At 38.6% G+C, this 21,462-nt stretch overlaps 1 protein-coding gene across 1 annotated transcript in view; it reads right to left on the reverse strand.

Moving 5' to 3' along the window:
* Positions 1–20,856, reverse strand: part of atp9b (ATPase phospholipid transporting 9B) — a 45,490-nt gene extending 24,634 nt beyond the window's left edge. Inside the window, exons 1-8 of the mRNA XM_085345877.1 lie at positions 20,777–20,856; positions 9,758–9,931; positions 5,671–5,821; positions 4,427–4,540; positions 4,060–4,168; positions 3,412–3,470; positions 2,434–2,485; positions 1,052–1,146 (exon numbers count right to left, since the gene is read on the reverse strand). Coding sequence (XP_085202003.1) covers positions 1,052–1,146; positions 2,434–2,485; positions 3,412–3,470; positions 4,060–4,168; positions 4,427–4,540; positions 5,671–5,821; positions 9,758–9,931; positions 20,777–20,856 — 834 coding nt within the window. The remainder of the gene's footprint in view (positions 1–1,051; positions 1,147–2,433; positions 2,486–3,411; positions 3,471–4,059; positions 4,169–4,426; positions 4,541–5,670; positions 5,822–9,757; positions 9,932–20,776) is intronic.
* Between the last annotated feature and the right edge of the window lie 606 nt (positions 20,857–21,462).

Below are 21,462 nucleotides of genomic sequence, written 5' to 3' on the forward strand. Positions count from 1 at the left end.
AACAACCTCAGGAAGTCACAACAATCACCACTGAATCACGACCATTCAATCATCTGTTCTCTCAGTCACCCTGACAAATAAGACTGCAGCCTAAGGCCTGTCAAGCACCCAATAGCAGCCTTCCCCCCTCTTAGTGGAACAAAAATTGATTGTAAATATTAAATTATTCAGGCAGGAATGCAGCGCGTGGAGCCTCGGCAGCAGTTAGGCAGGCCTCAGCTGTGCTCAGATAGTGTTCTCCTATCGAGAACATGGGCAGAGCGGTTAAAGAGGAGCAGGGAAGATTATTTTACTGAACCCCCAATGGAGAGTTATGTTGCTCCAGCATTTTAGAGACAAAAGCACAGAGTTGGTGCAGCGATGATTTAGAGACAGCAAGTGTGGATGGTGATGGAGGAACAATACATGACCCTGATGAAAGTCATTAGTTTAAATATAGAAACAACAGCATAATTAGCAGATGTTTTACTGGAGTTGTGAACATATAAACTATTATACCTTCTCAGTGGGTGTAGACATGATGATAATTTAGTGCTTATATTATAAAAGTTTCTACGTAAGATGGGGGGACATACTTGATTAGTTAGGACCTCAACTATTCAGTCAGCAACCCTTCTTGTTGTGAAAGCGCATCAAACCAATTTACTTTAGCTCCTAATATTCTCTGGCAAATGAACAATCTTTTAATGAAGTATAAAAGCGAGGCGTGTTAACAACGCGAAAACTGGCTCAACTAAAGACAGCTTGTGCCATCTTCGGGTGCCTTGAAACCCAATACAGAAGCCGTGGCTCAATCATCAAATGACTTGCTGAAACTTTAATTATCTGATTGCATTAAGTGGCAACAAAAAAACAAAAACTCAAATCTGAAGTGTTGGGTATCATCTCCAGTTAAAGGAAGCTGCTGTCAGGTTCAGACTGTTCCTGCTGTCTGTCATCAGTGATTAGGTTTCCATCACAGCACAGACATTCGATGAGCAGCGCTGTTAGTGATAACTCAACACTCATTCACAGACAGTTTGTTACCAGAGATTCACTAACGTATCCATACCCCTACTGCTGGCAGTCGTTGTGTGCAGCCAACAGCAACTTTAAGTTTCCAGTCTGTTTCTCCATCCAGCTGATCTGTTCTGATAAAACACGAACCTGGAAAAACACAAAAGCTCTCAAAGACTGCACAGTTGTTGTGATTGCATACTTTGCATTGCTCTTTCACACTGAAAGTGGGGTACAGATACTTATTCATGTAGCCATGCTTACTGGTTTGTTGTGTTAATTGACTTTCCCATATAAGACAAATAGATTATAACTCACGTTTAATCCAAAAAGCTTTTCTTCTGAAAATGACAATTTTTCTGTGGCATTTTGCATGTTTTAACACACATTATAATGTTATTACTTATTAGCAATAGACTTTTTTAACATTTGCATTTTTAGAAACCTGACAGTGACCAAAGTTTAAAAAGTATATCCTGTGGATTAAACAATTAAAGGCCAAAACCATGAGACTGCTTTGTTGAACCAAAAAACATGCTTGAAAAGCATGCTTCCACATTACCATGTGCTAAAGAACGTAAACATATTCGCAGCACATAGAAATTGTCTTAATCTAATAACTTGAGCATTAATACAGAACCTGTAGCACAACAGAAAGCCTCTGTGGTTGCTGTGAACACCGCAAAGCCTGATAAAAATTGAGCAGTGGTGACCTGTATTGATCTGAGGCAATATTACATATGAAACTGATGGATGAGAGCAACTATCTGACAGAGAGGGTAAAAGGGCAACTATAAACCATCCCTGGAGGGTTAAGTATCATGGAAAACATTAACACAAGTGGGATGATTCATGCTTTCCCTCTGCAGTAATGGCAGGTCAGCTTCTCACGTGACACCACTGGGATGTGAGGGTGTATATGAGTATGTGAAAGACAAAATATACGAGCCTGTGTGCGAAAGAGAAATATGTTATTTTATGTGGATGTGTGTGGGCGTGTGAGTTAGAGACAAAGACATCAACAACTTCCTGCCAAGCTTATTGACATATCAAAGATTGATGGAAATGATGCCACTCAGAAAAGAGCCAGGATCTGATGCAGTTCATTGATTAATTAGAATTTGCATCGTCAGTCACCCGAACAAATCATATGAATCACAGGGTGACTTGTCAAAGGACTAGAAGTGTAGGGAAAAGTCACATTTCTCACCTAAATACACTTGACTCAGCTGGCTGAACTGCCACAGAGAACACAAAAGTTCAACTGTAAGCATTCTTTGTGTTATTTTTTTGGAAAACATACCGTTACAGGTGTGTACAGGTAATGCTGATCTACTTGCGTCTCCAGCATATTTTGTCCTGCTTTACAATGGCTGATTAAAAAAATAAAAATAAAAAAATAAAAAAATAAAACAGACCCGGAGTTCATCTGCTCACCAGTTTTTTCAGATGTCCTCAGGAAAATCATATCTGCAGGAATCCTTTGGTTCTAGGAAAAGAAGAAGAAGAAAGGAGGAAAATGTTAAAGGTGGTGTGTCATTGAGCACTATCCCCTCCAAATCGTCCTGAATAATTAAATATGGTCAATACCCTGACGTGAAGTTCACTTTACGTGAATCTAATGCACAGCAATGAAAATTTTAAAATGGACTTAGTGTGCTTTTCACCATTTTACTTCACATATATCACTGTAACAGTGGTGTATAGGAAAGGACCCAAAAGCACAAGTTTCACCCTAAACACTCTGTTTTAGACAGTTTTTTTTTTATACTCTTGGCTGTGTTTGATGTCAGTGAGAGAGGATTTCCCTCAGACAGTTATTTCAGGTGCACAGCTCTGGGGTTTTGAGCACAGAAACCAACTCCTAGTAAACAAACCAATTTGTTTGGGAATAGCAGCCAATCAGATGAAAGTGGTCTAGAAAGACAGGGTGGCATTAAAGGAAGAGAAGGAAAAAAAATATTAAGAGTCCAAGAATAAAAATTTGGAGCTGGAATTGACCTAGAACCAAACATCACAAATTGATCATTTTTAATTACATTTTTAGAATTGAGAATGTATCTTAAGTTTCAAAAAAATAAAACACATTTCCCACCGTACTGTTTAAATCAAATCCATTAATCTGTTTTATAATATCTGCCTGTTAGCAAAGATGCAAATGCTTATAAAATAAGCTCAAGCTAATGTTTTGAAGGATTTAGAACCTTTTTTGTGGTTGCTTTTACTTTTAAACAAACATCTTTTCATCGTATATGAAAATAAATTCCAAAAATGTCGGCTAAACTATCAAATTCCTATTTTATATATTTTAAATAGCTTAAAAAAAATGAGTCAAATCAGCACCTATCAAGCAAATACACCTAACTGAATCCTTCCGTGCAGAGGCATCTAGAGGTAAAGACAGGAGAGATTTACCTTCTCCACGATGATCAGGTCTCCAACTTGTATGTCTGAACTTTTCACTTGAATTTTACCTAAGGAAAAGCACAGAAATTGTGAAAGACTCTAGACTTGTATTCTGAAATACCTTCAAACTAAATTATGTCATGAAATAAAATGCAGATATTGATTTTTGGCCCATGGAAATGATGCCGACTCTTAAAACCACAGCCCACTTTTTGCTATTGCTCTTTTTTCCCCCCTTCTCACCTTCTAATTGATTATCTCCAGCTTGATAACGTAATACCCTTTTGTTTTCATCTCTGGTCAGAGTCAGACAAAAACAATGACATAGAAGGTCACTCTCAATTAAACCACCCCAATATCCGCTGAGAACCTTCCTCTTTCACTGTGATTACATGCAAACATGTACATATGTACACGGTGGCTGTGAAGTGCTACAATCAACACAAGGCACAGATCTTAGGTGTTTATAAATTTGAAGGAAAAAAAAAAAAGACTCAATGCAATTACAGTGAGAAGAATGACTTCTGTTGCAAGTGTAAAGCCATCTTTTAATTGCATGGAGCCTCAATCATTTGAATAAGAGTCTTCATAATGTCAGCAAACAGCTAGACGAATAAGGTGGAAGGTGAATAGGTCTCTTTCAGTTGTCTCACTAACCTCTCACTGTCAGTTTGCTGTAGAGTTGAGAGTTCATCTCTTTGTCTCGCTGATAACGTCTCACTTCGTCCACAGCCTCCCGCACCATTGTGACAGCTAGCACAAAACCCTGATCGACAAAGGAGTGCTTTAAAAACGGAGTTTTATCAATAATAAAATCCATTCATTTAAACTACACTGGCATTTGCTTAACATTAACAAATTGGAGCAGGTTCTCACTTAAAACTGTTGCAATAGTAAAAAGTGGAAAAATATGGGTTTATTCTCTTGCTGAATTCCAATAGTACGACTAATTTGGCTTCACTGTACATTTAATTTAGTTGCAAACAACTTGATAGATCAAAAATAAATACATAAAAACATTTACCAGAGGTGCCCAATATGTGTACAAGTATCCGATTTTCAGTGATGGCACAAACTGCGAGCAGGCCACCACTAGAAAATAAAGATTGAGGAAGAACTTGAACTGCTGGTAGAGAACCTGAGAGGGGACAGAAGACAAAGATTCAGCGAGGTGAGTGAACATGTCAGCAAGGTGAGTCAAAGATGACGACAGCTGCAGACAAGATAAAAGAGGATGCAGCAGCAGAAACAAACCAGACGGGATGGGTTACTGTACACGTTCCAAGAGGGAACAAGATACATGTTAATGCTGTTAACTTTACATTAACCTAATGGAAACTCTGACACTTTGAGAACGTCTGTTTCAAATGGCACGCAGGGTGCAGATTTCAAATGTAAGGGCAACTAGGTACGATGTCAGTGCCTAAAACTTTCAAGAATAATCCTGCACTGCGTGACCAAAGCTTCAAATGAAGGAGGAAAACAGGCGCATTGTGTTGATAAATCAACATGAGGTTGACTCAATCAGATACCATTTCAGGTGGAAATCACCAGAGACGCTCTTATATTACACATACCAAAGTAGCTCTTGTGAGCGGCTCAAGCTTCTTTGCTAATGTGCCATCTATCACCAGGGAGATCGCAGTATTCTAGTCATCTAAGGTCAAATTTTGAATAATGTTTGCAATAATGAGAGTCCAGTGTCTAGTCACAGATTATCAGAGACAATGGGATCAATGCACGACGCTCTACAGTTAATGAACCTCCTGACCTTTAGGGGAAAATGCATACTGCTAACTCAATTCGTGTGTATTTAATAATTCAAAGTGGAGGGAGAAAAACAGCCGTTTTGTTCACCGTCGACGAGAATATCTACGTCTCTAATAGACAGTTGACATTTAATGGCCTGGGCTGAAGGCAGCCCTCTTAATCAAGGAACCATTTGCTTTTTAATAAGTAACTCTGATGGATCTCTATTGTTCCCTACAGAGTAAACCCTTAACTTAATGACAGAATAGTTAACAATGAGATCCAGTGAAAGCTCCTGTGCATTACAGTCTGTTAATCAGTGAAAATAAATGACTGATTTCAACTGAAAGGATGAATTTGTATTGTAGACACTATAAAGACTGGGAGCATGGACTCGATAAAAGGAAAAACTGCTGCGTTAAGAGCAAAGATCAGGGCACGAAATGCGAATTCAGTTACCAAAGCAAGACAGTTCATTTGAAGCAGGCTACAGGTTGTGTGGGAGCTACTGCCACTCACCCCAGGCACAAAGGTGATGATGTTGTATTTCTGGTTTTTGATGGCATTTTTGGGGTACTTCTCTTCACACTTCTCAGGGCAGCCAAGCCAAACTGTCCTTGCCTTCAGCTCCTTCTTCCTCCGACATATATGAGCCAGACAGTCACAGCAGCTTACAAAAGAAGATGTCAATATGATTAAAAACAGACCAAAAAAAAAAAAAAAAAAAGCAAAAATTACAACAACAAGACAGAACTGCCTTTATGGCTTTTTGGGGATATTTTTTTGTACCAGGGGAGTCAGAAAGTTCCACACTAGGTCACAAAATAAATTTAACAGATGATTAAAAGGAAACATCTTACATATATAAAACAGTTTATTTTTTCAGGTTTTAATGTTAGCATGTGGTGAGCTACACACTGCTTCAAGGGCTTTTTGGAAACCATTCTGTATTTTTAAAGAAACATACTGACTGTCAATATTTGTAATATATGGGTTGTGGTAAAGGGATGAAGGAGAAGTAGATGGTGCAAGAAAAGGGCATCCAAGTAATAAAATGTGCTGTAGTGACTTTATTTTAAAAAATAAATAAATAAATTTAAAAAAAAAAAAAAAAGGAGCATAGGTAAGGCTATTGAAAAAATATGCAGCTTGAAAAAGATTAACAAATTAATCATTAAACTTCTCCTTATTTTACTTTTTTACACTTTACTACAACTGCCTGACAGCTTTAGTAACATTTTAACAGATTACCAACCAGAACCTGCGCAGAATATGATTTTTTCAAAATAAGAAAAAACTTTTTTGAAAACCTAAAATTCAACTTAATATTTGTCACAGCAACCAGAGTCTAAAACGTATTTTCAGCCTTCTTACATTTCAGTAATCACTCTGTAACTGCGCGAGTTTGTTTTTAAATCATTATTGATGTCACAAATTCTCAAAATTTTCTCCGGACACATAGAGCTTAAAATAATAAAGATAAAAATATAACCAATAAACAGAAAATAAACTCTGTGGTAATACACGACTTTGAGGATCTCTGTCGAGTTTGCACAACACAGGATACAAATTTAAGCAATACCTAGAAAAAGCGATTAAAGCAAATCTGTGATTTTGCCCTTCCTTGCTTACAATGCTTAAACAGTGCCAGCTCTAGCACTGTGCAGTAACGCCACTAATAGCTCCCTACTAATTATATCAGTACATGTGGTAATCCATTGGGCTTTTGTAACTGGAGGTGGGGGTTTCCAAAGTAAAGCCAGCTTCTTTGTGGCAACAGTGGTGCACACTGAGTGAATATGTCTATTCAAACATGTTCATTTAAATGAGGGGGTTGTGCAATGGGAGAGGATGGTATGGCTGCTGCTGATACATTGAGACAACACAACTGTCTTCCCTTAAAAATGAAACAAAAATTTACATTAGTAATATAAATGTGAGCGATAGAGAGACTCAACTAGCTCTATAAATATCAATAACTCACAATTCAACAGCAACTGTGTGTGTAAACATATATAAAAAAAAAAATACTATATATAAAAGAAAAACAATTCTTATCCAAACTGCAAACACGAACCAAACAGCAGGCCATCTTATTCTCTTCATTTATATTCTGCAATAAATAAAGAAGCAGAAAAAGACATTTTTACTTTTTCCTTAGATTCACCAGTTTTCTTGCATCTTTCACCAGTTTCCTGTTTTTCTGCAACTACAGTGACGCAACCGTGACGTCCACTTCAAATTGGTTTATTCATTCTCATTAACGTTCTCAGCTGTTAAACCATTAGTAGCCATGGAGCCTCACAGCTGTGTTCTGCTGCGTCCTACAGTACTGATGTGATTTATATTCCAGGTCTCATCAGTGTAAATTAGATCTTCAAGGCTTTTTTTTGACCCACTTGTATAAAGAGGTCCTTTGCTTTTAACGCTATGAATCATCTAAAAAGGTTAGCATCTCTCCTGGTGGGAAATCCCTTGCTAATTATGTTAAAAGTCAGACAAGTTCAGAGCTGGATAATCAATTTAAGCTTAAGAGTCAAACATGTTGCATGTATATAACCAAACTACTGCATGAAATTGGTTGACACGCATTAGTTTTGTTAGTTTTACCCAAACAGCAACCTCTGAGGTTAAAAAGAAGGCAACATAAAAAAAGCTAAAAACTGCAGTTCTACCAGTGGCCACTTGGGGCTGATTCAAAAAGTGAATCAATTCCCATGATATACATGTTAAAATGTAAGTTTGCAATCTGGTACAATTGGTAATTTCCTCCATCATAACAACTCCACACTGAATAATTTTTGGATACTATCAAGGCTTAAAAATAGTGGAGCGTTGCTTCGACTGACACGCGTGCCTGTGCCTTACTTTTACTGAACTTCCATTTTTAATATTTTATTAGTTTGGTACTGAGCACTGAGAAGCCGATATTTATGTTTATGTGTTGCACCTCCACAGTTAACAAATGCCAACACAGCAGCAGATGTAACAACTTGACTTTTATATGCAGTTTGTAGTTTTACCCCTAGTCCATTTCTGCTTGTATGCACTAACATCATTACCACCATATTATCAAAACTCAATAACGACAGACGGGTTCAGATTGACATTTACTTTTCAAAAAGTAAGTGACTTTCCATCAACCTGGTAATGACTACAATGGGGGCTTATCTCCCATATCTGATATCAAACGCAAACAGTGGCATAGTGTGCGGGTAAATTTCAATGAGAGCAGCGTGATCTGAGCATGACCTAAACTGGCACCTGGGGGGAAAGAGGGGAGAGTGTCAGTGTATACCGTCATGCTGAACGGCTTGGCTTTTCCACATTTTAAGCAACTTGGCAAAACATGAAACTAAATAAATCAACTTTGGTAAAAAGTCCTGTTTGTATTGGCCTCGACGTTCTCTGTCTCTGTGCACTCTGAGTCCAGATTCATAAGAGCGATTATTTGAGCAAATGAATGCTATTCAAATAATATGCCATTTGAACAGTCGGGGCTTATTCACTGTGAATTATTTGTGTTTTATAATCCCACACTATGCACACATAAAATTACTGGAAAGCATCAAACTGGTCAGCTGTGAAAAATCCGATTTGTTCATTAGTGGGGGGATGGGGAGGGGGATCAATATGCAGCTTCAATTGGACACGTACCACTACCAACAAAACTGAACTGAAAACCGAATATGCTATGAAATTGCAGCAGCGGTGAATGTTACGTTTTGGGCACTGGAGTACTACACAAACAAGTGTTTATAAATGTACACAAACAAACAGTCCTCTTAGCCTGAAAGGAGCGTCGTTAGAGGGCAAAACCTGTCAAATAAATCATTAGTCGGATAAACCACCCTGTTCTGTTTGACCTGAAAATCTTTTTGGACTGATGGTGCGCATCGAGGAACCCGACCAAAAAAAAACATGCCCTTATCCTCTCTTTGCACTTCATGCACAGCTACCGGTGCGTTTGAAATCCAAACTGATCATCACAAGCATGCTTGCTGACATTATACAATACGCTTGCATTTACAGAAAGACTCTCGGAAATGTTAAATGTCCAGTTGGACTACTCTAGTCTGTAGATTAAAAATAAGGCGACATCAGTAAAGCATTTGGCAAAACATATCCGAGTATTTTGCTATGAAAATATGTTATTTAGCAAAGACTACTGGGCTACAAGCACAATCCATTTTATATCCCAGAGTGAACTTGCAATCTATTTTTGTGTGTTTACAGATCTGTTATGGACAAGCTTCTATTACAAATATTATTCAAGTAGTCTAATTGCTAGAAACTTATATTACAGGTTCCTTTAAGTTTATTTAGAAAACATACAAGAAGGTGGTGCAGTGTTTGGCAGAAGGTAAAAAATATGTGGTTGCAGCAGAGGTCAGAAATAGAAACTTCACTAAAAACATGGTTAATCTATTTTTGCTTTAAAATGCTTTCATTGAATTTTCCTATTAAAAAATAGCAGGGCTTGAGTGAATAATCAGAAAACACCCAGATACATAAACCCAAAATGTAAACTATCAATATTTTGCCTAAACCGTCACTATAAAAAAATCATTAAATCAACATATTAACAACAATGGTGCAGAGGTACCTCCCACACAGGACTTTCCATCCTCCCAGGAGGAACCAGGCGAGGCCACTCTGTCTCTGATTGACTCTGGCCCGGGGTAGAGTCTGGTAGTCGCTCTCGTCATTCTCAAAGCCTTCCTCCGACATCATCAGGGGCATTTCATCCAAGTTAGAGGGCTCATCTTCTAAAGAGTATCTGAAAGAACAGTAAGCTGTGTTAGGAAGACTCAGTTACTTTGAACGAGGGTAAGTATGTGTGTTGGAGAACAATTTTAGAAACATGCTGAAATGGATAAACAATTTAAATATAAAATTATGACAACACGATAAAGCAACTCTTGTGCTTCATTCCTTTTTGTAACAGTGTTTTCATTTGTTTTAGTTGTAAAATTCAGCATCTCATAACTGTGCCAACCACTGCACATGAAGTCTGATGTGTACAACTCAATCTGTGGTCCCTGACGTGAGTGGCAAAAAAAAAAAAAACTTGTGTTCAGATTGTGTCCAAAAACACAAATGAATAAGGTCTTAAGTATTCACATTCTCTGCTGAGACTGTACTAAAAATAAATAAATTTTGAAAAAAAAAAAACTGTCAAAGTTCACTTTACTAGTTTAAAAAAAGAAAAAAGTACTCTATTCATTACATTAAACTCAACCTTTTTAATCTTAAATCGCAAAAACAGTATATCCAAGCAGTGTGAACAAGTAACAGCATCTATGACCAACTTTATACTTAAGGAAATCTCAAGGTAAAAAAATAAATAAATACTAAAAAAAGCACTTCAAAGTACAAGATGTGCAAGATTCAGTGAGAAAAGCCAAGATTAAAGCTAGTTAGAAGGGCAGAGCCAACAGCACTTTCACATAATAAACACTAAAAACACCGTTGAGAAGATATACTACCTTATTCATGAGACGCTCTCTAATAAATGTCTAGATTCTTATAAGAAAAAAAAAACAAAAAACACATTGTGGTCACGTCAACCCTGCAATGACCTCAATAATATTTATAGTGACGTTGCCAGATTACGTGATGAAAATGAGAATGCCAATTAAATATAGCAGTAAAAGATTCAGAGTCTCATATCAGCAACAGGCAAAATAAAGCTGAAAAGATTAATAACATTTTTCTGATCAATGTCACATACAAGTACTGATCTTCCATGTATTATACTGAGGTGGATGTTCTGAGTAAATAAAATTTACTGTACTAAAAAAAACCTAACAAACAAATCTGAATTGATTCAAATTTAACATCATTCAATTTTAACATTTGGGGAGGTTTGTGTTTTGCTTAGATTTTTTTTAAATTAAACTTCAAATCTCATTTTAGAAACCAGAACTTATTTTTATCAAATACATTCAGAAAAAAAAATACAATATAAGCAGACTGAAAGGTCACTCCACTGTACAAGAGTGTCCTTTATTGAAAATAAATAAATAAACGTGGACATGCGCGCAAGCAAACGTAGCATGAGCAGGATTAAGAGCTTAAGGTCCAAACTCACAGATGCGGCCCTCCCCAGCAGTAAAACATTTAGACGCCTGCTGTAGCCAGACTTTGTTTGAGCTGAGAGCGTCTGCAACTTTAGTTGAAGGACCGGAGATAATGCCACTTGTAGGACTTTCTGCTACAAAACAACCTGTTACCTATTTATAACCCATATGAACAGAAACTCCCAAAGCTCTGTTTCTGAACAAGGGAAGAAGGTGTGCACCACCAGGCTTGGCTGGTTTATACATTCACTTCATTGTCTCCACAAAATCAACACCCTCTATGATGATGGTGTTTTCCATAAAATACAACCCTATTAACACAATTCAGCCTCACCACAAATAGAAATTTTACAAGAGTAAAATTCATCATACAAATCATAAAACAAATATTTGTTATAATTATTTCTTGTGTAGCAACTACTACCAGTTAATGTATTTGTTTTGGTTCCTCACTTCTAAAAATCACAGTTTGGACAGATCACAGTCCAGACCATCCCCCCCCCCACATGCTTATAGTATTTGTTTCTTTATTTATCATTTAAAAAAAAAAAAGTATTTTCTGTCAAATAAAATTTGGTAGAACTAATCTTAAAGTTTGTTTCATTTATATGAGATTTTGAACAAAAAAAAAAAACAAAAAAAAAAAAAAAAACAATTGCAGCGCTTTTTTTTGTAAGTCCAACAACATCTGAGCCAAGAGAAACATGCCGGTAACAAATGCTGTAACTTAGCCAAACAGGAATCTGTTCATGCTTATATCCTGTCATGATACACCCATATTTCTGCACAGCAAAGTGCTTATCACATATAGTTTGGTACAAAAAATAAAGTTCCTCATACAACATCCTGATCATTTTCAAATAACTGAGTCATAATGAGAAGAAAGTTCTCCTGAGTTGTTCAAAGTTTTCTTTTGGCACTTTGAGCATCAAAAGGAGGTGCCATTTATTCTAAGGGACTACAACAGGGGGGTTCATGAATATGGCATTTACTTTTTTTAAACACCAAAACGAGTATCCTACTCTTTCTGTTAAATGAAGGTAAGCTAAATAACTCTGTCTCTATATAGTAATGAAGTTCAGCTGCAAGCAATTAATTTTTAATTGTCATATAAGAGTGTAACCCAGTTCATTTTTGTAGCAACAATTTATAGATGTCCACTAAAAACACAAACAAACACACACACACACACTAAGTTATTTTAAAAGTCCAGTTACATGCATACACATACCAAATGTGTTTGAGTGATTACGGCTATTGAAAATATAAACTGCTTATTAAAATAACATAAGTGAGTGAAGGTATTTAGTATTGCAGGCCTGCTGATGGATGGATTAAATCCCTAAAGAAGTTTGATAAACTGTAACACCAACAAATGTCCTGGATTTGCAGCATGATCTCAGGAGCCTTTTTATAGCATGAGGCACTAAACTAAATACATTTATGTTCAGCTGTATTTGCAAGAACCCGTTTGAGTTTATTACTATCAGAAAGAACAAACCTAAGAAAAGAGGTTTTTTTAGGGTTAAAATTTAAGATTTAAGTCAGGATTTTGGCATTTAGTTGTCATGTCCAAAATTAAGGTTCTGAGACTTGGGAATGCAAGATTTTCATTCAATATCTTCACAAGCACAGTCAAACACATGGCTGCTGTCACTGTAGGGGAAATACTGACATTCAAGAACAACTTCTAGTGAGAAACAAAAGTAAGACCTGTTCATTCAAATGACTTCACACACTCAGCACTGCACTTCAGTGTCTTGTAAAGGTTGTGTATTGATCCTACACAGAGCTTTGCAGACTAGTATCCGCATGTTGCATCAGTGTGTTGTCATCAATGGTTATGTCAAAAATACAACTACTACTGGCTACTTTTTGTTTGTTTTGGGTGTTTCTTTTGATTACAGAAGTGAAAACATACAAAGAAACCAAATGTTCAAAACCACCAGAACAGTTCACTCCAACCACCATTTGTACTTCTTTATTTTTGACCTTTGATTCTTTTCACACTTTTTCCCCTTCATGGTGAACTCTGCTGTCAATCCATTGTTTGTTCAAGCAAATCTTTCAATCAATCAGCACACATCCTGTGCATAGCATCACCACCTTCAGAGTAAGCAGTGTTTTTTTTGTTTTTTTTAGAGCACTGCATCCAAGGACACTTGCATTGGTCACATACCCCAAATCCTTCCCTTCATAGCCAAAGACCCAGCTATGCCAAGTCTGAACCTGATGAGCAGAACAGTCGATACAGGTACACAGATTTCTCAAGTTATAACTAAACAAACACTGATTGAATGACAATATGCAGGGAGATGAACTGTTAAAGAGGATAAGAAAAAAAAGACTGTTTTAGACAGATCTATAAACATAAAGGTAGTAGTGTTAAGCTGTAAATATTGTGCTCAAAGCTTTGAGTCATATGATCTGGGAAATGTTTCACTGTTACCAAAATGTGCGATATGTTTACACACCATTCGAACTTGCTAAAAAAAAAAGTGGATTATTAGCCAGTGTTTCTTGCGATGGAACACCCACATCTGATTACATAATAACTCAAGCCTGTGGGAAACGTGGGCTGCTTTGTAAAAATGTTTTCTGCCTCTCCGGTGCAGCGTTGACGGTGTTGCCAACAGTTGCTCAGAGTGTCAGTGGGAAAGCATTCTCCATCAGCTTCAGGACAAATGCTTTGGAACAGTTTGAGAAAATCAGCTCTCATCATTCCTCTACAGCAGTAGTTCCCAAACTACCGTACGCGTACCCTCGGGGGTACGCAAGTGGCTGTAGGGGGTACGCGTGGGTTGGGGTTGGAGTGGGGATCAAAAGTTTTAAAAGCCGAAATTTGCGCTAATGCAGTTTTTTTTGCCTGTCAAATACATGACTATATACCACCCTCTGGTGTTCAGCAAAAAAATAGCTCTGACAAAATACATGGGCGTGATTTGCCCAAATGACTGACACCTAACAGTTGAAGTTGCCTCCAAGCATTCAGTGCAGCGCGAAAATGGACAAGTGGTTAACAAGAAAAAAAGGCCCTACCACAGAGACACCGGCCACAACAACCAATAAGCTCATATCTGAAGATGCATTTTCCAGTGACCGCACAGGTGATTGTTCAACAACAATGTGTTCGTCAGATTTGGATGCTAGCAGTGCTAGCAGGGATGTATCTGTGGTTACTAGCCAAGTGGCTAGCATAGCTGGAGCCAGCCATGTGGAAAGTGATGAAGTGTCTGATGCGGAGCGTCAAAGTGGGAGAAAGCATGACAGCACGGACTGTAACACAACCTCATCAAAGAAGCGCAAATATGATGACAATTATATTTCGCTGGGGTTTACGTGTATAAATATTGGTGGATTTCCCCGGCCACAGTGTGTTATTTGTGCAAAAGTATTGTCTCAGAACTCAATGAAACCTTCACTTTTGCGCAGACATTTAGAGACAAATCATCCCCATTTGAAAAATAAACCAAGGGAATATTTTGAGCGACAGCTAAAATCACTTTCAACAAGTAAAACCTGCATTCAGGTGCCAGATCTTATGAATAAAAACAGACTACAAGCATCTTACATGGTCAGTTACAGAGTGGCTAAAAACAACAAACCCCACACTATTGTGGAGGACCTCATTCTCCCTGCTGCTTTAGATATGGTAGGGACAATGTTGGGGGAAAAGGCAAAAAAGACGATACAGTCCATTCCATCATCAAACAATACTGTCTTACGGCGCATCAATGCAATGTCAGAAAATGTTTTACAGCAGCTACTTCTGCGCATACGCCACTGTGAATGTTATGCAATACAGCTAGATGAGTCCACGGATGTGGCTGGCCTGGCGCATCTTCTCGTATATGTGCGCTACATTCATGAAGGAACCATCAAGGAGGACATGCTGTTCTGTAAACCGCTGGAACAAAGGACAACTGCCGCAGATATTTTTCAAAAGCTGGACACATTCATGAACACACATGGACTCGTGTGGGACAGATGTGTTGGCATCTGTACTGATGGCGCACGGGCCATGACTGGGAGACACGGAGGTGTGGTTTCGCGTGTGCAAGCAGTCGCGCCAGATGCCTCCTGGGTACACTGCAGCATCCACCGAGAGGCTCTTGCTGCAAAGGGAATACCTGTCCGTTTGAAACATGTTTTGGACACGAGTGTAAAAATGGTTAACTTTGTGAAAGCCAGGCCGCTGAACTCCCGCTTATTTGCTGCGTTGTGCAATGAGATGGGCAGCGAGCATGAGACATTATTACTCCACACAGAGGTTCGCTGGCTATCTAGAGGGAAAGTGCTGACCCGTTTCTTTGAGTTGAGGGATGAACTTAAAGTTTTCTTCAGTAACCATCCCTTTGAGCTGTCTGAACATTTGCATGATGAAGAGTACCTTACCTGCCTGGCTTATCTGTGTGATATATTTTCTCGTCTGAACGAGCTCAATCTCGGATTACAAGGCGTTTCTGCAACTATATTCAATGTTCAAGATAAAGTTGAGGCCATGATAAAGAAGTTAAACCTTTGGAAGAACTGCTTGGATACAAACAACACTGAAGTCTTTCCTGTGCTGCATGATTTTCTGTGCTCTAATGATCTCACACTATCTAAAAGTGTAAAGCGCGAATGTAACGTGCACCTTGAGGAGCTGGCGGTGCAGTTACGCCGATACTTCCCAGAGACGGACGGCTCAAATGATTGGATACGTCACCCGTTCACCGCCGTGCCTACTTCGTTATCACCGTCTGACCAGGAGAGCCTAATTGAAATCGCCACAGATGGATCTCTAAAAGTTGAACACGCTCAAAAGAACCTGGCGGATTTCTGGATAGGGCTGCGCACTGAACAGCCCGCGCTGGCTAAGCGCGCTGTCAAGACTCTGATGCCTTTCGCCACCACATACTTATGCGAAAAGGGATTTTCTGCTTTAACAAACATGAAAACAAAATACAGAGCAAGACTTTGTGTGGAAAACGATTTAAGACTCAGCCTTTCCCAAATTGAGCCAAACATTGAAGAGCTGTGTGCCTCTGCTCAAGCACATCCATCACATTAAATAAAGTTCTGTTTAATGAAAGTTCATGGCCTTTATGCTCTCGACAATAAAGTGAATTCTAATAAATCCTTTGATACACTGCTAGTATTAAGTAGTAAAGTTTGTTATTAAAACTCTGTCATTACTAAAAAATATTGATAAATTCATTTGGTGGTGAGAAATAATCGACTGTGCAGTATTTATCTTTATGCATGCGATATTGCAATGTATTTATAGACACTAATTAAGAGTCGTTCGTAGTAGGGGGTATGCGGCTGAGGGTGACATGTCTCAAGGGGTACGTGGCTGGAAAAAGTTTGGGAAGCACTGCTCTACAGGGATCAATAAACTGCCACATTAATTTCATCACTATCATGAGAAACGAGTTCAGCGTGGCAGAGGATTTTCCCAGGAAGTCCAAGTTTAAATGTACTTTTAGCCATAGTAGGAGATATAGTAAAATTAGACACAACTTACAGGTCTTAGAAACAAAGTGGGATTTATTGTCCTGTCCTGAATCCCTGCCCTCGTGGCAACATAGCCGTTTGCGTTTTTACACTGGTGTGCACTGGTGTTTCTGCTTCGATGCACTTCAAGTGAAACTAAGCTCTTTATTTTAGACTTGGTGCTGACAAATTTAGAGAAATAGACTCAGTCTAACATGAACTGCCAGAGCTACACTGGCAGAATACAAGCCATTTTATCGGCATAATAAGCAAGCTAGATACAACTCTACCATTTTTCTTTCAGTGAGGTACCATCCCCTCACCCTTCGAGTCAGTCACAGCAGATAGATGCCCCTTGCTGGTTCTGCTGGATATCTGTTCCTATTAAAAAGGAGTTCTACCTTCCTACTGTCGCCAAGTGTTAACCATAAGGGATCTGATTGGTGGGGTTTTATTTGTAATATCATATGGTTTTTTACCCTTGAATGTAAATGCCTTGAGGAGATTACTGTTGTGAACTGCAACTACAGGGAGTGCAGAATTATTAGGCAAGTTGTATTTTTGAGGAATAATTTTATTATTGAACAACAACCATGTTCTCAATGAACCCAAAAAACTCATTAATATCAAAGCTGAATGTTTTTGGAAGTAGTTTTTAGTTTTAGCTATTTTAGGGGGATATCTGTGTGTGCAGGTGACTGTTACTGTGCATAATTATTAGGCAACTCAACAAAAAACAAATATATACCCATTTCAATTATTTATTTTTACCAGTGAAACCAATATAACATCTCCACATTCACAAATATACATTTCTGACATTCAAAAACAAATCAGCGACCAATATAGCCACCTTTCTTTGCAAGGACACTCAAAAGCCTGCCATCCATGGATTCTGTCAGTGTTTTGATCTGTTCACCATCAACATTGCGTGCAGCAGCAACCACAGCCTCCCAGACACTGTTCAGAGAGGTGTACTGTTTTCCCTCCTTGTAAATCTCACATTTGATGATGGACCACAGGTTCTCAATGGGGTTCAGATCAGGTGAACAAGGTGGCCATGTCATTAGTTTTTCTTCTTTTATACCCTTTCTTGCCAGCCACGCTGTGGAGTACTTGGACGCGTGTGATGGAGCATTGTCCTGCATGAAAATCATGTTTTTCTTGAAGGATGCAGACTTCTTCCTGTACCACTGCTTGAAGAAGGTGTCTTCCAGAAACTGGCAGTAGGACTGGGAGTTGAGCTTGACTCCATCCTCAACCCGAAAAGGCCCCACAAGCTCATCTTTGATGATACCAGCCCAAACCAGTACTCCACCTCCACCTTGCTGGCGTCTGAGTCGGACTGGAGCTCTCTGCCCTTTACCAATCCAGCCACGGGCCCATCCATCTGGCCCATCAAGACTCACTCTCATTTCATCAGTCCATAAAACCTTAGAAAAACCAGCCTTGAGATATTTCTTGGCCCAGTCTTGACGTTTCAGCTTGTGTGTCTTGTTCAGTGGTGGTCGTCTTTCAGCCTTTCTTACCTTGGCCATGTCTCTGAGTATTGCACACCTTGTGCTTTTGGGCACTCCAGTGATGTTGCAGCTCTGAAATATGGCCAAACTGGTGGCAAGTGGCATCTTGGCAGCTGCACGCTTGACTTTTCTCAGTTCATGGGCAGTTATTTTGCGCCTTGGTTTTTCCCACACGCTTCTTGCGACCCTGTTGACTATTTTGAATGAAAATGCACATCCCCTAACATGCTTAATTGGTAGTAGGCTTTCGAGCCTATACAGCTTGGAGTAAGACAACATGCGTGAAGAGGATGATGTAGACAAAATACTCATTTGCCTAATAATTCTGCACTCCTTGTATATAAAACTGAATACTTTTGCCTTTTAATATACTGCAGTTGAATTGCACATTACTACCACCCACTACAAAACACCTTTTACAGTTGCTGAGGTCTGTGATTTATGTGTGCACATGGGACAATACAATCCTTCTAAGGTTGTGCCACCTTCCACAATAATATGGGGTACATATTTTTACATTATAAAAATGTGTCATTAATGTGATATCAAGGATAGAGCTGTGCCAGGTGTTTACAATACTTAGTGCGAACAACAACAAGTGTAGCCCAGACATCTCTGACAGCAAGAGCCACATATCAGCCTCTGACGACATTTTAGAAACGAACTACTTCAACAGCCTCCAAAAAAAAAAAAAGCACAATGCTTTGCAGAATAAGCAAGAAAACTGTCTCTGCTAAAGGTGGAAACAAACTCGTTTCTCCACTTGAAGCAAAAAACACACCATCCAGTAAAACCAGGCTATGAAAGACGAGATAATAGCAGCTGGTGAGGAGTGACCCAAAAGTAAACAAATGACTCACTGGAGCACTCACTAGTTGCACTTCATATGACAGGAAGAGCTAGTGGAAAAGTAGGGTTTTAAGCAACTGGCTGATAAGTCTGACCCAAGACACAACATCCCCAAGTATAAAATATATTTTAATTTCAATACTGTGGAGGCTCCTGAGATGTTGCATGGTTTATTTGATTTAGTTATTGTTGAACTAAAGGATAAAGCATTTATGTTATAGTTTGACTTAAAATTCCCATTAAAAACACTACCTAGGCCACTTTTTTTTTTTGCTTACAGTTGATTTAAACTGTGTTGCTACATATAATGTTTTGTCACTGTTATTGCATTGTAATGTTAGTGCTGCTGTTGGCACCTCGGAGCAACAAGTTTCAGACTTTGATTTAGGCAGTCTGTCATCAATGACTGAAGCTCACTGAAAAAGAAGGCTGGAAAATTCTGTTTACTTTGTTTGATGAATGATAAATTGACCTGTACCCTTAACCTGTACCCTCAGTAAACACTTTACTGACCCATTTATGGTTTCACTTAAGTTTTAATCCTTTCCACCACAACTTGATGTTTTTTGTAAAACGTGGTCCCTATTAGTGTAAAAAAAAAAAAAAAAGAAAAGAAAAAAAAAGAAATAAGATAAAGATAAAGCAGTCTTTTCACTACGGCATACCTGTCTTGTATTAGCAAGCAGTACCTCTCTGTTTCTCAGCCCATAATGCATCTTAAACTGCTAAACCATCATGTACTACTAGAAAACCTTTAGTTTAGCTTTAGATTTTTATACAAGTCCCTGTTTTGATTACTTGATTACAGTGGTGTACAGCACTCAAAAATCTACCATAGGAATTCAACTAGGTTGTAATCTTGTGTTATTGAAACTATAACATTCTAATACTCATTAAACTAACCAGCCAATCCTTGTGCCCTATGGGTGGAGGCATTGTCATCCTAAAGAAGATCACTAGATGTTTTTCACCACAGGAAGAAGAGAAATTTTTATTATTTTTGCCGTGACCAAAGGAGACAAGTGGACGTGAAACATACTAGGACATTTTCTACTTAAATCTTAACTTGGCCACCAAATTCTAACCCTGCAGGGGTCGAGGTTTTACCTTCCACCTTTAATTAGCCACTTGCCTATACGTTAACATGACCCAAAGCTATTTGCTGTGGATGCTCTTGAACTACAAGTACCTCGTTATGCGCCTACTTCGCTTCCTGTCCATTCCTCACCCTGAGGACTGTGTTAGCTCATCTTCCTCCATTCTGAAAGATGAGCAAGATGGTGAATCACGACTACAGAAAGTAACTATCTTCATATATCATGTGACGTAGTACGCCAGCACAGCTATCATGTGACTTTAAATGAAAAGCCCGAGGGAACACAGCAGATAACTATCACTAACATATGCTACACTGACAGGCTGAATTATGGAACTTGTAAAAAAGCAAAAGCACATATTGCGCAGGTTTCTAGCTTTACCTGGGGCGGTGTGATAAAATCAAACAGCTGTCAAAGCAGAAACCGCTAATGAGCTGTCAACAGCACTACTAGCAAAACAAGCTAACAAGCACGACCCCCGTACACAGATCCGAGCCCCGGGAAGCAAAAGCAAAGCAAAAACACATAAACGTGTCAGACAACAAGACTGTCGCTTTAGTGCGAGACAGAAAAAACAGCTCAGCTACCCCGTCCATACCTTGAAAGCCTGGCTGAGTTGTAATACGGGATTCTCTTCGAGTTCTTCCGCACCGGATTTAACGGGATGCTGTCAGCCATCTTGGCTGGGCAGTACCTATGCGATGCCACGCAAAAAGCGTAGGGATTTGTGCTGCATTCGCGTGGCATTTAAAAATGTCGTAGTGATGAATGTCAAGCCAAGAAAAAATTGCTTCACTAATTTAAGATTAGAGAGCACAAACTGGGTGGGCGGGGGGTTCATCTCACGCAACGCTTGTTTTGCTCAGCGTGTGTGCAAAAAAAACAAAAAAAACAAAAATAAACAAAGTGGGCTTTTTCTGAATGTAGCAATGCGAAAACTGCGCTTTCAAGATGTAACCGAAGGTTGCACGCGGATTTAATCAGTGTAGTGAAATAATAAATATAGCTTACGCTAAAATAAGACTTTGGAGGATGATACGATACCTTTAATAGGTGGTATATTTTGCATTTTGCATATGATTTTGAAATTATTTGAGAAGCAGCTGTTCTAATCCGAATTTATAGAAACTACTTAACAAAATATACGCCTTTATTTTGTTCCTAAAGTTTTGATTTGAAACTGGCTGACATGGTCTCCCTTTATGAAATCTAGTGTTGACTGCTGACTTATTTTTCTGTTATTTTCTTTGATTTAAATAATTACAGATAACACAACTCATTGAC

Source organism: Diplotaxodon limnothrissa, linkage group LG22 (genome assembly GCF_057381915.1).
Source record: "Diplotaxodon limnothrissa isolate DT_005_m linkage group LG22, D_limnothrissa_male_GT1.1, whole genome shotgun sequence".
In the NCBI taxonomy this organism is placed as follows: domain Eukaryota; kingdom Metazoa; phylum Chordata; class Actinopteri; order Cichliformes; family Cichlidae; genus Diplotaxodon; species Diplotaxodon limnothrissa.